At 49.2% G+C, this 23,119-nt stretch overlaps 1 protein-coding gene and 1 long non-coding RNA gene across 2 annotated transcripts in view; one reads left to right on the top strand and one right to left on the bottom strand.

Annotated features, from left to right (window-relative positions):
- Positions 1-23,119, top strand: part of LOC114197543 (xylosyl- and glucuronyltransferase LARGE1) — a 120,494-nt gene that overhangs the window by 50,627 nt on the left and 46,748 nt on the right. Inside the window, exon 4 of the mRNA XM_028088620.2 lies at positions 14,653-14,808. Within this exon, the coding sequence (XP_027944421.2) occupies positions 14,653-14,808 (156 nt within the window). The remainder of the gene's footprint in view (positions 1-14,652; positions 14,809-23,119) is intronic.
- On the bottom strand, positions 13,759-14,117 carry LOC114197545 (uncharacterized). The gene is made up of 2 exons (XR_003606917.2): positions 14,000-14,117; positions 13,759-13,851 (listed from the first exon to the last, which is right to left on the bottom strand). It is a non-coding gene; the product is annotated as an uncharacterized LOC114197545 (long non-coding RNA).

The raw sequence follows: 23,119 nt of genomic DNA, 5'->3' as shown, positions 1-23,119 counted from the left end.
AATGACAGTTCTAGCTCTTACCAGCTGAAGGACTTGTGTAAACCACTTACCTTCTCCCAGTCTCAGTTACATTCTTGATAAAATGGAGGCCATGATTTTTGGCCCTGTTCTCCACCAGGCCCCTTGAGTGCTCCATAGAAACGTACTGGACTTCACCTCAGTCTTTGTGTTGCAAAGACCTTCATTTTTTATCTTTCAGTCCTAAAGCTTGATGACTCAGCCTTCGCTGGCTGAATCTTAAATAAAAAGAGAAGGACCCAAAGGAGCATCTTTTTATTCTTTCACCAAGAGCACAAACTCTTCGGAGACAAGTAAAGGGCTGTGTGCCGGCTTGGAGAAGGGAGAATGGGAGAGAAGCTAGGAAACTGTGTTCTAGTCCTTGAGTCTCTAGTAGGCTTTTAGAGAAGGAAGCCCTGGCTGGAAACAGTGGGTGATCGTCAGGAAGTGGCAAGCAGAGGATCTAGTCCTTGGGTCTGTATGAGCTCATAGAGCCCCGGGGGCTAAGCCGTGGTCCCCGCCCTCAGGAAGGTCACAGTCTAGTGAGAAGCAACCATTAAGCAGAGAATTCCCAGACAGCCTGCTGAGTGTTGCGATGAAAGGCGGTAAAGGGGCCTAAGAGAGCCGGACGCCCCTGTCTGAGGAGGGTGTGATGCAGTCTGTCTTGAGGGATATCCTGTAGGAGGCCCAAGCTCAGTCTTGATATCAATCTCTTCCTTCCTCATCTTCTGCCTGACATCATTCCTCAGCCCCCAAACACCCTTCCCGCCCCTCTCCCCAGTCCTGTTGAAACCACCTCTCCTTCCTTGTATATGCTCCTGGAGAATGGGAAGGAGCAAGTTAGGAACAGTGAACCAGGTGGTAGGCAGCAAGGACCATGCCAATGCTCCAAAAACATCTGCCCAGAATGCACTGATCCCTTTCAGGGATTGACAGGAAGCAAGCTGTGGCCGGGACCTCAAAGGATGACAATGGCATTATCAGGTGGATTGTGTGGAAATGGCGTGAGTGCCAAGCGTGGCATCATTCAATCCTTACAGAAGTCTCACAGGGTGAATATGAATCTGTTCTATACATCCGAAAACTAAGGATCTTATGGATTAAGTCACTAACTTGCTTACCCAGAATCACACAACAAAATAGGACAGAGCTGAGGTTTGAACTCACATCAGCCTGACCCTATCTCCAGATCTCTTACCTCTGACACAAGGCTGAGTTCCCACGTTAATATATTTTCCCAGAAAAACATTTTACATGAGATAATGCTTCTATAGGATGTGAGCCCTCTTTGTATTAAGTGGCTTTTGGAGGACTAACCCCAGAACAGAGACTCTTAACATTGTCTCCTTGAAAGAACATTTGAATTTTAAGTGACAGACTAAGAGGCTGGATTTTTGACTGCCACCCATTCATGAATTGGGAGCTGAGTATGCTTAAAAGAAAAATCCTAAAGAAGAGAAAAACGTGCCATCCATATGGAGAAATGATGTATGTTTCTAGAGGCAATCTGTACCATTTGCATAAGAGGAGTCACACATAAGTCAAGTTTTAAAACATTTTATAATACTTAGAGAGGTGTCAGTTTTCACATCTTTTGAGGAAGATGAGGGGCTGCCTTGCATTAGCATATCGAGCGTGCCGTAGCCAAGCAGACTACTGTGAAAAATGAGGCTGGGGAAACCAGAGAGAGGGTAATAAGAATGATGAACAGTAAGGTTGATTTGGGAGGATTAAGATGGATCAGGAAGCAAAAACAGTTGCTTTGAGGGAGAAGATCTAAAATCTACAATCACCGCCTCCCAACCAGACCTCTCTCTCCTTGAGGCCAGTGCCCGTTTAATTTCATCCCAAGACTCAAGTCCAAGGCCTCTAAGTGCTTTCTTGTCTCTGGGCGGCACTGTGGCTAGTACATTTGAGGGGTCCTGGGATTAAATCTGAGGCGGCTGGCCCCTGTTCAAGTAGCCTGGCGCTTGGGACTGTCCCTTGGTGGCTTGTGCCTCGGAGTCGCTCACGCACCCAGCAGACCCAGCAGAGCACCCACTGAGGGCCAGGCTGGGGGGCTGTCATTGGGTTCCTTCATTTCCCTTCACCAGTGTCCTGGCGTGAGAAGTAATCAGCACGTTAAGGAAATGTAAAAATTATAAGGAGTGATGAGTCAAGCAGTTCGTACCGGGCTGGGAAACCTGGAGTAAGCCTCGTATCCTTATTGCCAGTAATTCATAATTAGTTATGTTCCCACTCTCTCAGTAGTTTTCAGTCAGCTGGTGGGCAAAACATGTAAACAAGGGCTCTTCTTCCTTATCCATTCCAATGCACTTATTTCACAGAGAGGACATAGGGACCTGAAGAGAGGCAAGGGTTGCCCGAGGTTAAGTGTGGGTCTGTGGCCCATCATCTTGTGCCCTAATAGTGTGCTGGAAAATGGCATGCTCAGTGCAGGGGACTTTGGATAATTTAAGCATTTGATCTTTTGGCTTCCTTCGATACTCACCCATTCTTTGCTAAGTCGATGTTTAGAACTTAACTCCATTGGGTGTTAGTGATTTAAGGCACCCATCATTGGCTTTGTTATACATAGCTGATGAAGTTCAGATGCCATTATTCCTGAAAATGTCAACAAAATTCCTAGAAGCAAGGTCATGCCTCTGGAAAATCTGCCCTACAATAGCACTTTGGGGAGTGTGTACCCAAACATTTCTAAGAACTGTTAATGGGATTTCTTCAAACAGAGGGGAGCTGGGGAGGGGTGCAGAGGGGGAGTTCTGTGTCCCGAATATACAAAATCGCATATTACGAGGTCCTGCACCCAGGAATCCTGATGGGTTTGGTGGATCCCCAGCGTTTCCATTTCAACACACAAAACAGACCATTTTGACCCTGGAAAAACCCTGTGGGAATGGTTCCTTAAAAGCCCACTATAAGAAGCACTTCCCTAAATCTGGGCTTTACTATGAAAAGGATTTTGAGAGAGGGAAGCACCAATTAAGCAGTATTTGCTGGCTACGCACATCAAACCACTGACGTTTCTAAATAGGTAGAAGTGAGGGTTTCAGCAGGTAGCACGGTGTTTTTTACCTCAAAAAACATGGAAACAATTTCAAACATCTATTTTCTAAAAGCTCTGTCCATATCACAGATTCTTTCTGAAAGTAGTGACTACCCCATTCATTACCTTGACGTTGAAGGGTCAGATTACAGGTGCCTATTTTTTTTTCGAGAGTACAAGATAGCATACCACTGATCACCATTTTTTCATAAAAACAAATGCATAAATCATCTTTATGTATGCCATCTCTTATAAGGCCTTTGTCATGAGGTAACTAGCAAAGCTTTATCTTGTACAAAAGACTTCCATGGTCATTCCTTGTGTCATTCAAAAGTGTTATAAAGAGTTCTGTGGTGGTTTCAGTCTCACCTTTATAAAAGTAACCAAATCAGTAACACCCAGTAGTACTTGTGCACTCTGGCTTCAAGTGTTTTCTGGCAAGCTTGCCTTCAGTAATGCAGTAAAGGAATTCAGTATCACTTTGTGACCTCACTTAGAATCCTTCCGTTATTCCAGTTAAAGCTACTCTACCGTTCCCACGTGCACTTTCCATAAAACCACTGTCGTCATTGAAGGAGGAATTTACCGTTCAGATTATAACTTGTCCCGCACATCTTCCCTTGAATGCTTACCGAAAAGTTGTTGTTTGGGTATTTCATTATCTAAACAGAATCTTGCAGGTAGCATAAGCTGACACACATCAGGATCAGGATCCTCTGTGCTTTGATTTAACTCTGTAGCAAATCTCCCATGTAATTTGTTCTCATACTAGGATCTTCAGGCCTGCAGCTTTTTTTTTTTTTTTTTGTGACTGTTCTCACTATATTTGCTGACAAAGGAATTTACTTGATTTGTTACCGTATTGTCTTGCATATTTTTTTGGCCATTTTTGCTAGGGCAAGGAAAACAAGTGTTTTCCTACCTGGATTTTATTGTCTTTTATTTTACGTGTGAAATCCCCAAAGGGACTGCCAGACTCCTTTCATGGGGGTTAGTGGTAAAGTTCTACACGGACTTTCACAAGACTTTAAACATCATCAAAAAGATGATGGAGACTTGTCTTCCTATCCCAGTTGCTTTGTTTCTAAGTGTCTTGCTCATCATGTATCCTTGTACGCACATTACGTAGCATCTTCAGGCATTATACACAGTTGGGATGAAGCTCTTCCTTATCAATAGTGGTTGTAAATCCATATTTGAATTATTATTTTTTTTTTTGCCAGCTTCCTGTCAGATCTAATTAGGTAGGCATTTCTGTACTTGAACGTAGTGGCTAAGGAGGGGCTCCTATTGGAAAGAGAAGCATCAGCTCCACTATTTTCCTGCTGGTCACATGAGCTTGTCTGACTGGTGTTCACAATCAGTTGTTGCTTTGTAGGACTTTTTTTTGTTTTCAATACTTTTCTTTGGAAGGCTTTTTAGAGTTACAGGAAAGGTTATTAAGGCAGTGCTGAGTCCCGTACCTTCCCCTCCCCCACATTTAGTGTCTATTTCCCCTGATAGTAACATCCTAAATGATAATGGTGAACCGACAAACCCACATTGGAGGATTGTGCTTCACTTATCTGCAGACTTTGGGCACATTTCACTATGGTTTCCATTAGTATTCTGTTTCCTCGGTCTCCTCTGGTCTCCAACACTTTCTCGGTCTTCCTGTTTTTCATGACTGACCTTGGCCGTTGTGAGGTGTACTGGTCAGGTACTTTATGAAATATCCCTCAGACTCAGTTTGTCCAATGTATTTCTCTCATGATTAGACTGAGGTTATGGTTTTTTTGGAGAGAGTATCACAGAGGTAAAGGGTGTCCACCCCCAAGGGCATCACATCGTATCAGGAAGGACCTGGTTTTCACACATGGCTTCACTAGAGACTCTGTCGGTTAAGGCAGTGTTTGCCAGGTTTCTCCACCATAAAGTGATTATTTTCCCCTTTCATGCTTCATTTTTGTGAAGTGAGTCACTGCACCCACCGCACACTGGAAATGGGGAGATTAAGTTCTACTTCCTAATGAGGGGTGGAATCTACTTATAAGGGCTCTTCTGTAAGGAGATCTGCTTCTCTCCCCCATTTATATTTATTTATTTATTAAATAATTTGATATCCATGTAGACTCATGTATATTTATTTTATACTTTGGGTTATCATGCAGGACTCAATTTTTAAGCCATTTGTTCTTTTTGTGAGAGATATTTTAATTATATATTGATATTAGATATTATTAAATGCACTAAAAGTAGGTATTAATGATTGGTGGAACTGTGGCACATTGAAACCCAAGTACATCTCAAAAACGTGAGTGCCATATCCCGCCCTCTGCATTAACACAGTTAGATATGGGTGCTCACATGACACAGCAGCCCACTCTCTCCTTTCTCTCTGTCTCTCTCATGCTGCCTCTGTTACAATAGGGTGATTTTTAGCAGTCCCCCAGCCCACAAGTTCGCAGAGCCTAGATATTCAACAAATACGTATTCCGTGTGTGCTGTAGGCCAGGCGCTGCTCTGAGCACTGGTTATACAGTAGTGAGTGAGATTGCACAGGCCCTGCTCTCCGTGAACTTATATCCTAGGGCAGAATGTAGATAGAAAACAAGAAAACAAATGGTCAAATTGGTCATTCCAGGCAATCAGACATGCTACGAAGAAATCAAAGCAAGTACTATAAGAGCAACTAGCACTCATGATCCTAGTTGGAGAAAGAGACCCTCTTCTCTCAATGACTCCACTAAATGACTCTATTGACCCTTCTTTGGACACATGCCCGCACCTGAACCCATCTCTGTGTTCTTAGGAATGGTCAGGAATGACTGACTCATTGGTCAGCCTGAGTCACATGCCCCTGCTTCTGGCAGATCAGACGTGACCGATAGCCCCATGAGAATCATGGGAAGAATGCCAGCTTCAGGTTTACAAAGAGATGATGCAGGGCATCCAGAAAAGTGATAGTGGGCATCTACTGAAGGTGTCTGCTAGGAACCAGGAAGCCAGTTGCCCTTCCCAGAGCAGTGATTCATATTGTCCCCACCCCTAATGGCATTACTGACATTCCACCATACTGGCCAAATCCCACTGGATTACAAACCCAGCTGCTCCTCAACCAACCTTGGTAGAGTCCCTCAACTAAAGATTTCTTGCTATCCCTAGAGGTAGAATCTGCTTCCCCCTATCCTCCCTGTTCCAAGATCAATAAGGGACACTGTGGGAATTCTGTGAAATGCGAGTGAAGTCTTAATTCCATAGAGAGGAAGAGTACGGGCCAGTTACCATCCACAAGTTGGTTGTCTGCAGAGAAGCCACATGAAGACAACACTCATTGAGGATTCGCATATTGTTTGCACTGCTTTGCTATTTCCTGCTATCAGGGGCCCATCAGGAATTCTCCACACATACCAAAATCCGGTTCAGATTGATTGTTAACCCCATTTTAGAGCAAAAAAAGAACCGAAAATTTGGAACATGATGAACATGAGAGAATATAGCTGGATCTCCTCATGGAGGCATGACCCTCCCAGCCCTGAGTATTATCACCGGCATCCATTTTCCTGTTGTCATTTTTCCTCTCCCCAACCTCTCCCCCTCCAGGCAGGGAAAATTAAGAAATGTTTCAGATGACAGGACAATAAGTGGTAGGATATAGGACAGGGCTTTGGACTCATGCACGGGCCTGCGTGTCTGCCTTTTCCAGATGAGGAGACTCATCACTGAGTAGTTTGGTCTGTTCTCTGCCCCTTTCCTGGGTAATGATGCACTTTTGTCTGGGAGGATTTTTGTTTTTCTTTAAGGGACTTGTAAAAACCAAGAAGCAACAACAACCTGTGTAAAAGGAGACAAAGAGTCAACAGAGCCTTTGTGGGTTGAGATCTGAGTTTCAGACACACTGTTGTTATTTAATAGCCAATCCCAGTAATGGTCAGGACTGGGAAGGGGAAAGGACGCGAGCTGGAATAGAATCTTCAGCAGTTGGTGGGGCAATAGAAGAAATGGATTCAACAAACATTGGCCCAGCCTGTCACGATGCCTGCAGAGTTGGACAAATACAGGCCTTGCATTCAGTCTGGGTTTTAAACAGAGACTGAGGGAGAGGGTCACTTTAAAGGACATCCCATGGGAACAGAGTGGGCGTGCTCCAGAGACACACGGAACGGAGCGCCGGTCTGACGCTCCACACTCTGCAGTGGACGCGTTTCCATGTCTTGTCTCACTGATGCTCAGGAGCAGGGACTGTTATGTCCTTGTGTCAGACTGGAGAATAGAGGTTCATGTGCATCAAGTGGTTTAGGTGACTGAGCCGAGAGGAAGCAGGGGTGAAATTTGCTTTGCTCCTGTGCCCCTCGGCACTCTTCAGTATCTGCTCAGTGTGTTAAACACAGCAGGAAGTGTTGGCTCACTGGATAGCCCCTCTTCAGGCCTCTCGGTGCCGTCTAGCCAGGAGGAGACTACCCCTGGCATGGCTTCTTCTCTGGGCTCTGGTGTCCGTCTGACCCATCCTCCCTTCTGCCTCAGGCTGTGACCATTTGCAATCCTCATTTCAAGTCTTGTTTCTTATTCCTCCTTCCCACGTAGAGACTCTGGCTTCATCCAGCCTCCCTAGTTAGTAAGGCGGCCATTTTGTGAACTCAAAGCCCAGATTTCTTTTGCAATCTGATGAGCACGTGTGATATACCTTCATGTGCATCAGTCCGTCCGTCCTGGGCTTGACCACAAACTGCAGGGTGGTTGCTGTTACGTCCCTTTCACAGATGAGGGGCTGTCTCCGTGATCCTAGGTGACTTACCACAGGCCACCAGCTGATAGGAGCTGGAACTGCGACTGGCAGGCAGGTCTGGCTGCTCATCCCTTTCAACTGTGCATCGTAATCCCGAGGATGACAAGGAAAGGGACCCGGGAGACTATTGTCCTCCTCCTTGAAGTACCAAACAAGCAGAGAACAGAGGGAGCTTGAACTCCTTCAAGAGAAAATGACAAGCTGTTTGGCCCTTAGACAAAGAAAAGGGGAGTGTATTTCTCCATCCTAAAGTCCACATTAATAGGGCTTTTATAAATGATTTGCTGTAGACAGAGAGAATGTGAAGATTATTGAGAATGTCATCGTCATGATTTCCATTCTTGAAGCAAAGGGCAGCTACTGAATACTAACTACCTGCCAGGCACTGTGGCGCTCAGGAAGAATAATGAGTCATACTCCATACTCCCTGCCAGCCCAGAAATTCACATTCCAGTGCTGCCAGGTGCAGGCATGTAAATAAATAATTACAAGAGTATGCAATGAGTTCTCTCTAGAGTTAAGTGCTAGAGTCTGTGGAGCACTGAGGAAGGGCCCAGCAATGGCCCCGGGTGTTACATTAGGAATGCTTATAGTGAGAATCAGAAAACCTAGTTTGCAGAGGTTTAAAATAGGGGGGTTTAACTTCTTAGCTAAGAATTCTGGAGTGGCTGTGGACATTGGTTTGTAGATATCAGTGTCTTGACCTCTTCCTCACAGTCACAGGATGGCTGTCATGGTTCCAGTCATCACATCTCTATTCATAGCAGAAAGGTGAGTGGGGTGGGAGGAGAATGGCACCTTATCTGAACCTTATTATTAGGAAGTCAAATACATGCTTCCCCATGTATCCATCCTAAAATCCACATTGATCCTGAATCATATGGGCCAATCCTGAATCGTGTGGCCAACCCTAGCTGCAAGAAGATAATCAAAATTATCAGCAATACTAATCCTGAGTCGGATTTTCGGAAGGAACAGTACCCTGGGAGACAGAATGTGGACACAACTCCTCCCTCTCTACTATCAGAGCATAGGATCATCCTAATGAGCTTAGATCTTAAACGGATCATGATCCATTCACAGGAGCTGGGAACTGCAACTACAAAGTTAGTGTTCTGTCGCGAATGAAGAATGGGGTAGAGAGAGCTACTGGGAGGGTACCTTCTGCCACAAGCGGTCAGGCAGAGATTTACAGGAGAGACATGCATTTGAGCTCAGCCATGAAGGACAACAAGCAGGCATTCACATGGTAGAGAAGAAGAAAGGATGTTCTGGGGAGGGGGATAGAGGGGGATAGAGCATATATGCAAAGGCACCGAGTCATAAAAGGCAGGTTCCAGAAATACCAGGAAGTTCTTACAGACTGGAGATAGAACAGGGATTGTAAGGGAGCCAGTTTGCAACAGGCTTAACTACCAGGCTAAGGAGGGTTGTAGAAAATTCTGTGGGCCATAGAAACTATCAGGGGAGGTCTTGAGACAGACCCGTTTTCTAGATACCCCTGACCCCTGTGACTTGGAAGACATGAGGCCCATGTTCTTGTTCACCTGGCACTTACACTCAGGCTCTGATGTCCTAGCATTTTGGCACCATAAGTTACTTTTATGAACCCTCTGGATTCTGAGTGCTTCAGAAGCTGAATTTTTGAGCTCTTTCCATAGCCTTGTCCTCGTACCGAGGTCTCATTTCTACCTTTGAAATGCTTTTTCCTTGATGGGTGAGAGTCTCATGTTCCTCCTTTAATCGAGTTGACTTCTGCTGTCTTCCCAGGTGATATTTAAGTTTCCTGGACAGTAATCCATTTCTGTCAATTTCTCTGGCTCACTGCAGGCTGACTACCAAGTCTGCACATATACTCAGCCTTCACAGACATTCCAGATCCAATCAGCTCCCACCCTTGGGGCCTCTGGTGCCTGGCTGCTTCTGCCACCCACCAGGCATGCAACCTGGATGCCTCCTTCTCTGCTTCCTGCCAAGCTGGAGGCCCAGCCCCTGTATCTGAGAAGTCCTAAACTGTCCTGCAGCCTCAGTATCCCAGGGATGGGCGAGGTCCCTGTACTCGGAAGGTGAAAGTAGGCTTCTTTTATGATCCCATAATTCTTCTGTAAATCTCATATTCATGGCTGTGAATAGAGTCATGTAATAATACCGACATGAGAGAAATGAGAGAGAGAGAGATCCCTAATGTCTCTCTTTGTGTTCAAATCCTGACCGCACCCCCCCTTCCTAGCCATGTAGCTTGGGGCGATTTGCTGGACTTCCCCCATCTGTAAGAGGGGATAAGGAGACTATCACCCGTACCCTTGAATGAGTGTGTTAAATGAGCTATCACAGCGAAGTTTCAGAGCAGTGCTTGGCACGTAGCAAACATCCTGTGTATGTTAGCTCCTGATAATAATTATGATTGCCAGGCTAATGTGCCTCAGCAAGTGAAATAGGTTATGATAGGTTTTCTCCACAAGCCTTGGTAGACTCACACACACTTACCAGCTTCTTGCAAAAATCTATTTCAGGACACATTCTCCAGTGTCACTCCATCTCGTGTGTGAAAGCTTGTCAGCAAATGTCATCTACACCACCAGCTTGCTGCCCCCAAGCCAGCAATGATGGGTGATGCTGTCCCTCAAGGGACCAGGAAATGACATTTCTTAGTAGACAAGCGCTGATCAAAATTATCAGCAATACTAATCTTGAGTCGGATTTTCCGAAGCAGGCATATGGTTTAGTGGAAGGAACAGTACCCTGGGAGACAGAATGTGGGCATGACTTCTCCCTCTCCTGCTGTGTGACTCCGGGCAAGTCACTTTCTCCCTCTGGGCCTTGGTTTCTTTATACTCAAGGCGGCCCTGCCCAGAAACCATCACTGACAACATCTCTTTAACAATATCTCCTTAAGAGAACATACCACACCTGTAATTTAAAATGGACAGTTATTTTATATCCTGCTCTCTCTCACAGCTGTAAGTTCCAGAAAGAGAGTCATGATCCTTGTGTCCATCTTTGCATTCACGGCCCCTTTCAGTGCCTGGCACACACTCAGTGCTCCTTTTAATATGTATCAAATGAACGAATGATGTGGTAGAAAGAAAAAGATTTGGGCAGAAGACAGACCTGATTTTGTATTAGGATTGGTTCCTTACTAGTTGAGTGACCCTGAGTTAGGCTCGGCTTCAGCATTATCGTCTATAAAATGGGGATAATAGAAACAACCTTACCAGGTTGTTTTGAGGATTGAATGCGAAAACATCACACACGCATACACACCAGCCGTGGCCTGATGTCTAGTGTATAGTGGGTATTAGGTAAACATAGCTATTATTTACCTCTCTAGAGCCTAGCACAGGAAGGAGAAAAAAGTAAATCTGAATATACATTAAGTTTCTCCCTGTTGGGGAGACTCCAGTTTTTTGAGCCAGACGCACATCCCTCAGCCTTCCTGCTGGCTCAGCACTTGACAAGCACCAGGATCTTTGAGTAAGCCTTTGAGTGGGCTTCCCTGTCCCAGGGCAGCCAGGTTGCAAAGGGTTTTCCCAAATCCCCTTGGCCTGCCGGCAATCCCACCATCTTCTCCCCCACCTTCCTTTACCTTTTGCCGCTTTTTCTAGAACACCAAGCACCAGTATCTACCCAGAGGCAATAGGCAGACCCAGATCCCTGCCTGGGCACAGAACAGAATGAGATATGGAGGGATAAGGGGTGGCCTGGAGTGGGTTGGGGGCACCTACAGACCTGGGTCCTCGTCATAGTCTTGACCCGGTCCAAACTCACCATGTGATCTCAGGCAAGCCGCCTCCTCCTCTGTAAGCCTCACGGCCGTCATCTGCAAAGGGCTCAGCCCATTGAGGCCGTACGCAATAGCAGTAAGGAACCTGGGGTTTCGGGCTGAGAGCTGGCTTCGTGTCTCAGCTCTGCCGCTTACCAGCTGTGAGATTCAAACAAGTCAGGGCCCATCTTCATAAAATGGACAGTGGCATCCGAATGGGCTTATTTGGGGGATTTAATGACACAGTGTCTCCAAAGTGCCTGGCAGATTTGTGCACTAGGAGTAAAGATTTGTTTGTCCGGGGACCCACGCGCCAGCCCTTATTTTTACTTAGTGTAAGTTTCTCCCTGTTGAAGAAGTTCAAGTTTCCTGAGTCAGATACACATCCATCAGCCTTCCTGCTGGCTCAGCACTTGGCAAGCACCAAAATCTCTTGCAGCAAAGACATGATCCCCACAGGGTGTGAGTAACACCAGCTCACATGCAATTATTTTAATGCGTGGCCCAGGACCTTCTCATGCCCGGGTTGGTGTATTCTCGGGGGAGAATCTCCCCTCTCCTTCCCTCTTGCATCCTTCAAAAGGCACAGGAAGAGAATGCACCCCGCACGCTCCCCCCTCCCTGAAATGGAGACACCGCCAAGTGGCCTCCTCCCAGGGAGGGTCTGCTGGCCCTGCTGCACTGTCCTGGATGCTAAACACACTTCCTTGCTCACTGCTCCAGTGGACATCCTTCTCGCAGGAGGAGAGAGGGGCGCAGAATGCTGGTAGGCAGGCCGCTGCTGCCATCTTTGAGGGAAGAAGGGAACCCACAGAATTCGGGGTCACCCTGGCCTGCAGGCACTGGGCTAGGCATTTCTTTAAGCCTCGTAATGACTTTGTGGAGTCGGGATGATAGGTTCCCACCTTGCACGTAAAGACCCCGAGGCCGCAGGGAATAAGACCAGCTGCCCAAGGACCCACACAGCTAATGAAGAGCTGAGATTCACAGTCAGGCTGGCCTGACGTCCCTGGTTCTTGCTCTGCCATTGCACAATGCAGGTCATGGGAGGGCGGGGGTTGCGGTTTGTACCACATAGGTTTCCTGTTGTTGCCTGTGCCATGAGAGAGGGAGCTGGTCTTGCAGAGCGTTATTACCCAGCCAGCTGCAAGGGCTGTCTGTGGCTGCCATACATCCAGGGGACCCTGAGAGAGGGGGCCTTCCAGATCTCTCCAAATGGTGGCCCTGTTCAGGTGCCTGCAGACAGAATATGGCTGAAGGAGGGAGCCAGGAAGGGACCGAGCTCTGGACACCCCATTCCCTTCCTCTGTTTCAGTGTCAGCTATGCTGGTCCCTCCACCATAGGAGGCGAGTGGGGGGAAGGTGAGAGCTAGTTTATTTCTTCTGTAATGTGACCAGGCGTTAACAGGGAAGTTTTAAAAACCTGGCTTCTCCAGGACAGAAGAACAGGGGCTTTTGGAATCAGGTTTACTCAAATTTAGGTTTGAATCCCCATTGCCACATTTACCAACTTTGTGGCCTTGGGCAAGTCATTTCTCCAGTTTCTTCATCTCTAAAATTGCATTCCTTATTCAGGTCACCGTGAGCATTAAAAAGACCATGACGTAATCCTGGTGGTGAAGGACCCACCCCCTCCCTGCCCCAGACAGCTCCCCGGCCAAGGGCACGAGCTGTCCCTGCTAGCTCCTCTTTTGGCCTCCCACGCCTCCACTCCTGGCTTGTCCATTACATCAGAGCATCTTACTGAAACCCGGAGTTAGTAATCTCCCCCTCTGTAAGCTCCCCAGCGCCACAGCTGAGCTCTGAGCATGACCTGCATGGAGCCAGGCTCTCCCTGCGCCCTGCTCACCTCCGCAGCCTCCTCTCCCACCCACCTCTGCCTGGACCGTGCCACCACCATCCCCTCTGTGCCGGCTGGCCCCTGCCTCCCAGGAAACTCTGGTTCATCCTTCAAGCCCCAGCCCATGCATCACTAGAGCTCCTGCTGCAGAGCTCCCGTTCCCCTTGAGCCTCCCTCCACCATCACATTCTGTGCCGTTTGTGGACTGGTCTCTGGCCAACCGCCTGCCAACCAAGGGTGAGCACCGTCAGCAGAGGCCGCTGCCCCCTCCCAACCTGGTCCACCGTAAGCACTTACTAGCCAGCCTTTATGGAGCGCTCACCTTTTGCCAGACACGACTCGCACGCTTTACACGTATGAACAAGTTTATTTTTCACGGCAGCTCTGTTGACACCGTGCATCCATCAGTCCTGGCTGGAGGCAGCAACCATACCAATTATCTGAACAGAGAATTTAATCTTTAAAAAATGGCAACTAGACATAAAGTGTTGATTTGGTAACCAAAAAAAAGCAAAACTAGAAAATCGCAGGAAAACAGCTCCCGCCCCAGAGCCGAAGGAGCAGAGGGGGGATGGGGAGCATTACAACCTGGGCTGGGGGACAGCAGGCAGCTCCAGAGGCAGACCAGGAAGCTCGTCCTGAGTGCTGGGAAAGCTGCAAAACGATTCTAGCTGCTGCTACTGGAAGGAAGTGCCTGGTGCCTGCCTCGAAGAAGGGAGGTAGGGTGGCGCTTGCAGGAACAGGAAGCACCGGGGCGGGGGGGTGGGGGGGTGGGGGGGGGGCCGTGTTCCTTTTTCCTCCCCCAAACTCCCAGTCTCCCTCTTGTGGCCCCGGCTGGCAGCATCTAACGGGAGGCGGCCGGCAAAGTAGAAGTGGGGTTTGCAGAGTCCCAACCTCAGCATCGCAAAGCAGGCTGGGAGCTGAGAGAAAGAAGCTTACACGCTGGTACAGGCAGGAGCTGTTGCTCTCCCCATTTCACAGGCGAGGAAACTGAGGCACTTAGAGTAAGTCACTTGCCCAAGGTCAGAGGCAGGATTTGAACCCACACTGCACGGCCTCAGCACCCTTCTTCTTCACCCCCCCCCACCCACCACCACCGTGAATGGTGAAGGAATGAGTGAGTGAGTGAGTGAGTGAATGAATGGACAAGCCCACAAAAGATGCTTAGACCGGTGGCCAGCCGACTCTGCGCACGAGCACGAGGTCCTCCCTGCCTGCCTGCCTCCTTGTCTCCCTGCTAGGTCATCCACTGGAACTCCCCCAAGAAGCTGCGGGTGAAGAACAAGCACGTGGAGTTTTTCCGCAACCTCTACCTGACCTTCCTGGAGTACGACGGCAACCTCCTGAGGCGAGAGCTCTTCGGCTGCCCCAGTGAAGCTGATGTCAACAGTGAAAACGTAAGTGGCTCGTGGGGCACAGGGAGCACCCCCCCAGGCCGGGCTCCAGGCTCGCCCAAGGTGGACAGGACGCTGGCGGAGCTTGCCCTGGGCATCCCAGCTGCTGGGGGAGACAGGTGCATCAGCAGCTCCCCTCCATGCTCTTCGCTGTGGGTGCAGAGCAGGGACGCTCGGCCCGCACAGGGTGGAGTCAGGAGGGGGTTCCAAGCGGAGGAAGCCGGAGCCAGAGCTCCCGTGAAACAGTAGACAGCGTGTCTCTCCATAGCCGGGAAACTCTGAGGTCCTTGTGGACATGGCAGCCACGTGGGAGAGTCAGGAGGATTCAGTGTGGTCAGCGCGTGGGTGGCATCAAAGATCTTCACGAGTAACTGGCTCCTGGAGGGTTCGCCTAGGCGAAGAAAGTGTTAGGTACGTGGTCACAGGCAAAGCTAGCACCTGTATCTTCCTATTTCTTCGCTGCTGATAATTTTTTCCTATGTTATATCTCATCTGATGTTCACAGAGACCCTCTTTCTTTCCCCAGTGGGAGTGGAGAGATGGAGGCACAGGGAGGTTCAGTGGGTTGCTCACAGCCAGCAAGGAGCCAAGTTGAGAGTGACTTCAAGTTCTGGGGAGCAGGAAATGGGAAGAAGCACACTGTCAGGAAAAAGGCAGGGAGGGCATGGTAGGTCAGGCTGACCTGGGCTTGTCCAGTTACCAAGTATGTGACCTCGGGCAAGTTACTCAGCCTCTCTGTGCTTCCGTTTCAACCACCAAATGGAGATGCAAAACTTAAAGGCGTGTTTTGAGACTAAGTATGAAATTGCATTTGAAGCACCTGGCTCAGCCCCGGCCATATGTCAGATGCTCAATAAGTATTTCCTCCCTTTCCTTGACCCTCAGTATTAGACACACAAGTCATTTGTTTATTCGGCGAACATTTACTGAGGGCCTTCCTGTTCTGAGCACTGAGCACTCACAGGTACAAAAGGACACCGGTCCTTGCGGTCGTGGTGCTAATATTCTCAGGGGGAAACAGTTGATAACCATATGAACCTTCAGGGAAAGTGATCAGCCAGTGGCAGGTGCTCCATGGTGGCATATTAACGAGCAGCTGGGCTACTCCACTGGTCTGCAGAGTCGTGGGGGGGGGAGGGGAGCTTCTCCGAGGAGGTGATGTTCCCTCTGAGTCCTGAATGACAAGAAAGAACCAGCCATAGAAGAGCAAGGGGTGAGGGAAATACAAGTCAAAGCCACAGCGTGCTACCTCCGCACACCTGTTAGGATGTCTGCTTTTACCAAAGAACAAAAGATAACGGGAGTTGGTGAGACATGGGGGAATTGGAATGCTGTCCATTACTGGCTGAATACGTGATTCCGAGGCCGCTGTGCAGAACAAGAGGGAGGATCCCCCAGAAATGACAAAGAGGAACGTCCTCTGACCAGCAGCCCCACTTCTGTGATGTCTCCCAGACACTTGAGATTGGGATCCCTGAAGACAGTATGTACACTGGTCACTGCAGCGTTCCTCGTGTTGGCTGCAGGTGGAGACAACCTCCCTGCCCACCCGCAGGTGAACGGATAAAATGTGCCGCGTGTGTCCAATAGAACGTTGTTCAACCTTAAAAACAACCCTAAAAACTTACCCTTTGACAACATGGGTGGGCCAGGGAGATGGTACGCTAAGTGAAAGAAGCCAGTCACCGACGGATAAATACTGCATGACGCCTCACAGGGGAGGCGTCTAAAATAGTAAACGTACAGAGCTAGACAACAGAATGTTGGTTACCAGGGGATGGGGAGTGGGGTCATGGGGAGCCCTTGTTCGGTGGGTACGAAGTTACACCACATGAGTAAGTCCCAGAGATTTGCTGTACAACATAGCGCTTGTAGTTAACAGGGTATGGTGCACTTAAACATTTTAAGAGGGTAGATCTCATGTTAAGTGTTCTGACCACACTCGTAACACACAGAAAAAAAAAAACTAAGAAACTTTGCAGGGGGTGGGGGCGATGGATATGTTCATTACCTTGATTGTGGTGAAAGTAACCCAAAGGTAACATAAGTCCAAAGTCACCAAACTATTTTCATGACGTGTAATTTTTTTATATTACCAATTATACCTCAGGAAAGCTGGGGAGGGAGGTGGCAGAGCAGGGGAAGCACATTCCAGGGAGCAGGGAGTGGCCAGTACAAAGGCCCTGGGGCAAGCTAGGGCCGATATGAGGACCTGCAGGATGGCCAGTGTTCCCCGGGGGCTGGAGCAGGAGGAGAACAGCAGAAGCTGAGCATCAGGAAGGCAGGAAGCAGGCTGGAAGGATATTGTGAGCTGGTGAAAGAGTCAGAATTCTGTTTTATTACCACTACTGTTATTGTTTATACTCTTTTTTTTTAAAGATTTTATTTATTTGACAGAGAGTGAGCGAGAGAGGGAACACAAGCAAAGGGAGTGGGAGAGGAAGAAGCAGACTCCCCGCGGAGCAGGGAGCCCAATGCAGGGCTCGATCCCAGGACCCTGGGATCATGACCTGAGCCGAAGGCAGACGCTTAACGACTGAGCCACCCAGGCGCCCCTATTGTTTATATACTTATGTTGGATGTCATGAGAATTCTTTTCGGCTCCCAGTGGCAGGGGAGGGTGTCTGTGGAAGGTGTAGAGGACACATCTACCTGGCCCTTTACCGGGACAGTGTTTGGGACAACAGCTGTGGAGAGCGCTTAGAGAAGACTGCCACCCTGCCCTCCGGTATTCAGCTCCCGGGGCACAGTGGGGTCCCCTCAAGCTCCGGCCCTTCCCCGCATCACCCTCCAGGCCTTTGCCGGTGTCTGCCCTTCACTCCCACTGGAAGTAGAGGAAAAAATACCATTAAGCACTTGAACTCTGGCTCAGATTCTGGGAAGCACTTAGAGATTTCGACAAACGCTGTGTTCTGGTTTTGCCTTCCTGCTCAAATCGGTATTTGCCATCATCATCAATATCTGAGTGCCCATTCGGCACTTTCTCCCCCAAACACTAAATGAAAACCATTTTCTTGCCTTTGTTTTTTCCTGCATGGAAGAGACTCACATAAAAAGCCTTGGCAGGATGAAGCCATCCGTTAATTGTCCCCATCGGTGAGTCCCCCAAGTGTGCTGTTCAGCGCCTCATGAAGTGGGACTCCCTTTAGATATGACCCACCCCGCTTCTCCTACCACCAGCTTCCCCTGGTGGGTCATCGGGGTAGGAACGGCATCAGTGGTCCTTCTCACAATCTGTGACTGCATTTATTTGCTCAATAAGCATGTGTGAATGCCAGCCATCTGTCGGGCACCGTGTAGGGCACTGGGGTTGAACTTAGAGGCTGACCCCATCCCTATACGGAAGTCACTCGCCGCGTAACAAGTGTTAAGAGATGCCAAGAAGATGGTCTCTCTGGGTGCGGAGAGGGCCAGGAGCGAGAGGGCAGCCTTCTCTGAGCGCTCTCCACAGCAGTTGGGCCCAAACACTGTGCCCTTGACTGTGCACTAGCCACACCCACCACCTCTCTGTTCCTTCTGCATTCCAGGCTCATTCCCAAGGCAGGGCCTTTGTGCTTGCTTCCCCTCTGCCTGGAACCCCCTGCCCCCAGGCATCCTCACGTCTCAGACCCAGCATCGTCATCCTGGGACACTTGCCCTGCCCCGCCCTGCCCCTCCAGTAAAGCTAGAAGTCACTGTGATGTGCCCCAAGTTCTTTTCGTCAGAGCACCTGTTCCTATTCACAGTTAGTTGGTTCATGCAACTGTCTCCTATCTCTTTTCCCAAATAGAAGACCAGAATACAAGGTCTGTCCTTTTCACCCCTGGGGACTTTATCTAGCAGAGAAGCAAGCACATCATAAGCACTTAACAAATATGTATTGAAGGAATTGAACAAATAAGACGAAGGAAGTACCAGGTAAAGGGCAGAGCAGCTGAAAAGTAGGGAGCCCAAGGAGAACATGCTGGTCGTTGGCGCCTAGAGCGCAGGCCCGTGGGCAGTGGCAAAGAATGAAGCTGACCGGAGGGGCCTTGGCCGCGCTTAGACTGACCTGTCGGCAGTGAGGAGCCGCCAGAGGGCTTTAATCATGGTCAGATTGACATCTGAGGGAAATCACTCCCTGAGTGGGATTTCACACAATGAGAGGGATGGGTCAGAGGCAGGGAGGCTGGTTAGACCTTTGCTACATCCCAGGCAAAAAGGTGGCGTTGGGGCTCTGACCCAGGGCGGCAGGAGCAGGGATGGAGAGAACAGGTGGGTTGCTTTGTGGGTGCTAAGAACAGGGGGGCAGGTGCAACTTAGCCCTCATAAATCAAGAGGGCAGGTCCCCATGCCCTGCTGCAGCCAGGTTCCTCTGGCTGAGCCCACCCCCTGGGGCAGGGGCTGGGGCCAGGAGAGTGGCTATAACATTGGGTCCCTGGAACCGCGTCCCTGTAGGGAATTTTACCCCCGCGCCCTTGGCAGCATGTCAAGTGTTAGCAGCAAATACAGCCAGAGGGAAAGGGTAAGATCTTGGATCTGGGCTGACGCTGGATGCTCCCCGCTCCATGGGAGGAGGTCGTTAGAGCTTTGACAAGCCTCGAAGAAATGAAGTCGGGAACCTCTTCATGGGACTGCAGGTCCCAGAGGGGAGAGGCCTCCAATGGCAGTGTCTGCCAGGCAGATAGTCGTTCCAACAGTCACAGGCCACGGGGCTAGGGATCCAGGAGGAGCGTCGCAAATCGAAGCCTGCTGTGGTGAGGGATGCAGGCAGTGGAGGTCATTCTCCAGCCCCAGAGCAAGCTGGTATTTCAGTAGCACACTAGAAGGGCATTCCACACGCTAGGGGAGAGCAGGTGCATCACAGAAGACTTCCTGGAGGAGGTAGGATTTGAAGGCCAGGAGAGGCACAGTGAGGGCGTTAAAGAGCGTGGACCTAGTGGGAGGGAAGGAGCATCAGGGGCGGCGGAGACCAGAGGTCAGCAGGAACAGGGCACATTCAGAGGAAGGCAATGTGAGAACATAAACAGCCGCACAAGTTCATTATTATTTCTTCGCCAGGGAGGTGGTGATGAGGGTGAGGGTAAGACGGTGGGCTCTCTTGTCATCGAAGCTCGCTCATTCAGATGAGTGACTCAGAGAAGTCATGCGAGTGCTCTGAGCCTCGGTTCACCGTCTGATAAATGGGGGACAGTGATGCCTTTGTCACCGTGTTTCATGGATACTTTATGTTAATTCACCAAAAATGGGACCCGGCACCAGGAACACGGTGTTCACTGAGGTGCGTTTTTTTCACAGATCGCAATACCGAACCCATCTGATATTGGGTCCAAATCTGTTGTTCCACAAATGGTCTTCAGGTTTGATTAACACTTTTCCTAGGCTGGCCTGGCAGAGAGGGGAGCCTACAGCGTGGCTTAGAGCTATGTCTGTAAAGCGTGGCACGGCCATCACCTTCGCTCCAGGCCACACGATCCCAAGTGGATTTCCCACCAATTAAGAGACTCCGGGAAGGAAGGAGAGACCACTGGGCTGACTTTGCTGCCAAAGAGAATAAATTAATGAATTCAGGAAGCCACTGTGAATGGGAAGAGCAGGCCTCCATTTTAGACTCTGTGTTTGGGGTTCTTGCTCTAGGACAATATGGTTTGGTTTGGAAGAACAGGCTCCGGCCGTGGTTTAGATTGACAGGAGCTGATGTGACACACAGCCTCTCCTGTCCCATAATGCACCTCCCTTTTCCTCAGCACCCCCGCCCCTCAAGTGTATCCAGGGAACCCTGGGGCTCCGCAGAACACCGGTGGATCATCACGGATATTCTCCACCCATAGTCCATGCAAAAATCCTTCTATAGCATCTCTAATAGGCTTGCCTCTGGCCTCTGCTGGAATCTTCCCAAAGACAGGGAGCTCATCACTTACCACAGCTTACTCCACTGTTGGGGAAAGCTCCAGATGCTAACCCATTCTTCCTCGTGTGGAGTGTGGTCTTCCCGTCCGCGAGGAATCCATCAGTCTGAGTCCTGTCTTCTAGAGCAGTGAAAAATAAGGATACCCCCCGGTGTCCCTGACAGCCTGGCAGATAGGGTGGCATGTTTCCATACATTGGTTATTCAGAAACCTGCAACTCTCCCTAAGCACTGTATTTATAAAGCGATGCTGTATCATCAAGAGTGCCTTGTTCCACCTACGGGAATATTCCAGATAAAGGAAGCTCACCCTGTAAAATGCAGGGCTACTGGGATATGCACGTTTTAATCAATTTGGATGGGAATCTTGGTAAAGGACATTATGCTTCCTTTAGTAACCTAAGTATACGAAACTCAGTTTACAGTTTTCGGTGAGTAAGATTGCCTGCGCTAGGCTGAGGGGGCAGCAATTGGCCAGAGGAAGGAGGTTGCTATTCATCCTGGCAGGAAATGGCCTCAGACTATCCTGCTTCTTCTGCAGATTTCCTTTCTGACAGCTGTCACTTTCAGTTTCGTCAGCTTCAGAACAACCCTTTCTGGGCTCCCCTCCCCGTTCCTCCTTCCCCTGGCAGCTGAAGAAAGGAAAACCAATGGCATGTAAGTCAGAATGACCCATAGTAAAAGAATCGTGTGTTGTCGTGGTAGAAGTTAAATTATGAAACAGCAAACAGCCAAGAGCGTGCAAAAAAAGAAAAAAACAACAACATAAAACTAGACGCCAGCAAGTTTTGACCTGTATGTGGAATTGTAAGTCAGTGGACAGTGTCTGCAGACTTAGAGCTCCCTTTGCCCACGGCTGCAGCAGACGTCACTAATCGATGGCCCCGCCCATTCCCCTCGGGTTCCGTCCGGTCCCCAGCATCCTTGCCAACACAGCCCTCCAGGAAACCGGGACCAGCCTCCAAGTGATGGCACAGGAGACGCTGAAGCCTGCTGGGTCTGTTTCCCTGCGCTAGGTGTTAGTCACTCTGGCGTCTCCTAGAATGGAGATGGCTCTCTGTGTCACTTCAAGACCTTCATCTGCTTTTTTGAGCCTCTGCCAATTGGGGCTTTCCTGCAGGGAAAGAGAAAAGGAAGTGCAACTTTAATCTTCACCCCAATCGAGGGAGGTAGGCTTTATGAGTCACATTTCACAGATAAGGAAACCAAAGCTCAGAAGGGATGAGTTACTTGCTCAAAGTCAAACAGCTCCTAAACGGTGGGCCATGATTGGAAACGCAGGTCTGTGTCACTCAGAAGTGATGAACCCGGGCCATGCTTCCCAAGTGAATGGAGCTCTGGATATAAAATGAATATAATGAGAACTACGGGTTATTCGGTGATCGTTCTAGTGGTTTTTACTTGTAACCATTTCTTACTCTTTCACAAACCCTGCGAGGTAGTTATTACCTCTATTTCTAGAGGAGGACAAAGAGGCTCAGAGAAATGAAATCATGGAACGGGGTGGTGGCAGCGTTGGAACTCGTATGAGTGGTCTTTCTGCAAGTATTTACAACACTCCCTGGTCTACACCTGCAGTACCCGCCCCGTACCCCAGCACCCCTGTATCCCAGGGCTCTTGACTTTATGTTTCTGCATAGAAACATATCACTCCTCAGTAGATTATATTCTTGACTTTTTTATTTTGTTGATTATGTCTCTTTCTGCTAGAATGGAAGTTCTGTGACTGCAGGGAATTTTATCTGTTTCATTCCTCAGCGTATCTTCATGCCCATAAAAGATGGTCTGGCCCCTGCTAGGTGCTCAGTAAATTTGGGGGAACACATGAACTATTTTAAGTCCTTTTCTTGAAGCATCTGTGGAGTGCTGGAAAGATCCCTGTCCTTGATATCAAAATACCTGGCCCGAGGACTAGATCTAGGACTTCAGGCATAGCTCTCCCTTCCCACGGCCTCAGTAGTCTCACCTGTCAAATGGTCAGTGAATAAGCCCAGCCCAGGCTGTCATGAGGGTTGAGGGGGTTAAGGTATGTGGGGTGCCGCCCATCCGCAGGAGCGTTGGCCAGGAAGCTTGTCCTGATGCCTTGCCTTCCAGCTGCTGAGATTTCCCCCCCTCACCTCGGAAAGGAGGGTTACCAGACTCAACTCCCTCCTCCGACAAGGGTTTGGGGCAGCCTGCACGGCCACGTTCCCTGATACCAAGCCCACCCAGAAGAAAAGACCACAGCGTCCCCAGGGCTCCATTAGAAGTTAAAAATAAGACATATATAAGCTGACTCCAGAAACATGTTATGGCATCAATCTGCACGGCCGTGCCAGGGAACAGATGGCTCTGTGGAAACAGCTGTATCCCGGAGAAACCTCAGAGAAAAAGCAGACCGCATTAGTGCGCTCCCGTGCAGGCTGCACATTACCAGCTCTTTAATCCCGCGGCGGGCAGTGTAGCCCC

This window comes from Eumetopias jubatus, unplaced genomic scaffold (genome assembly GCF_037043125.1).
Source record: "Eumetopias jubatus isolate StellerSeaLion01/CBP00866 unplaced genomic scaffold, mEumJub1_p1.0 scaffold_8, whole genome shotgun sequence".
NCBI classification, from domain to species: Eukaryota; Metazoa; Chordata; class Mammalia; order Carnivora; family Otariidae; genus Eumetopias; species Eumetopias jubatus.
Note: the sequence above shows the minus strand (reverse complement) of the source record. Positions and strands in the feature narration are given on the sequence as shown.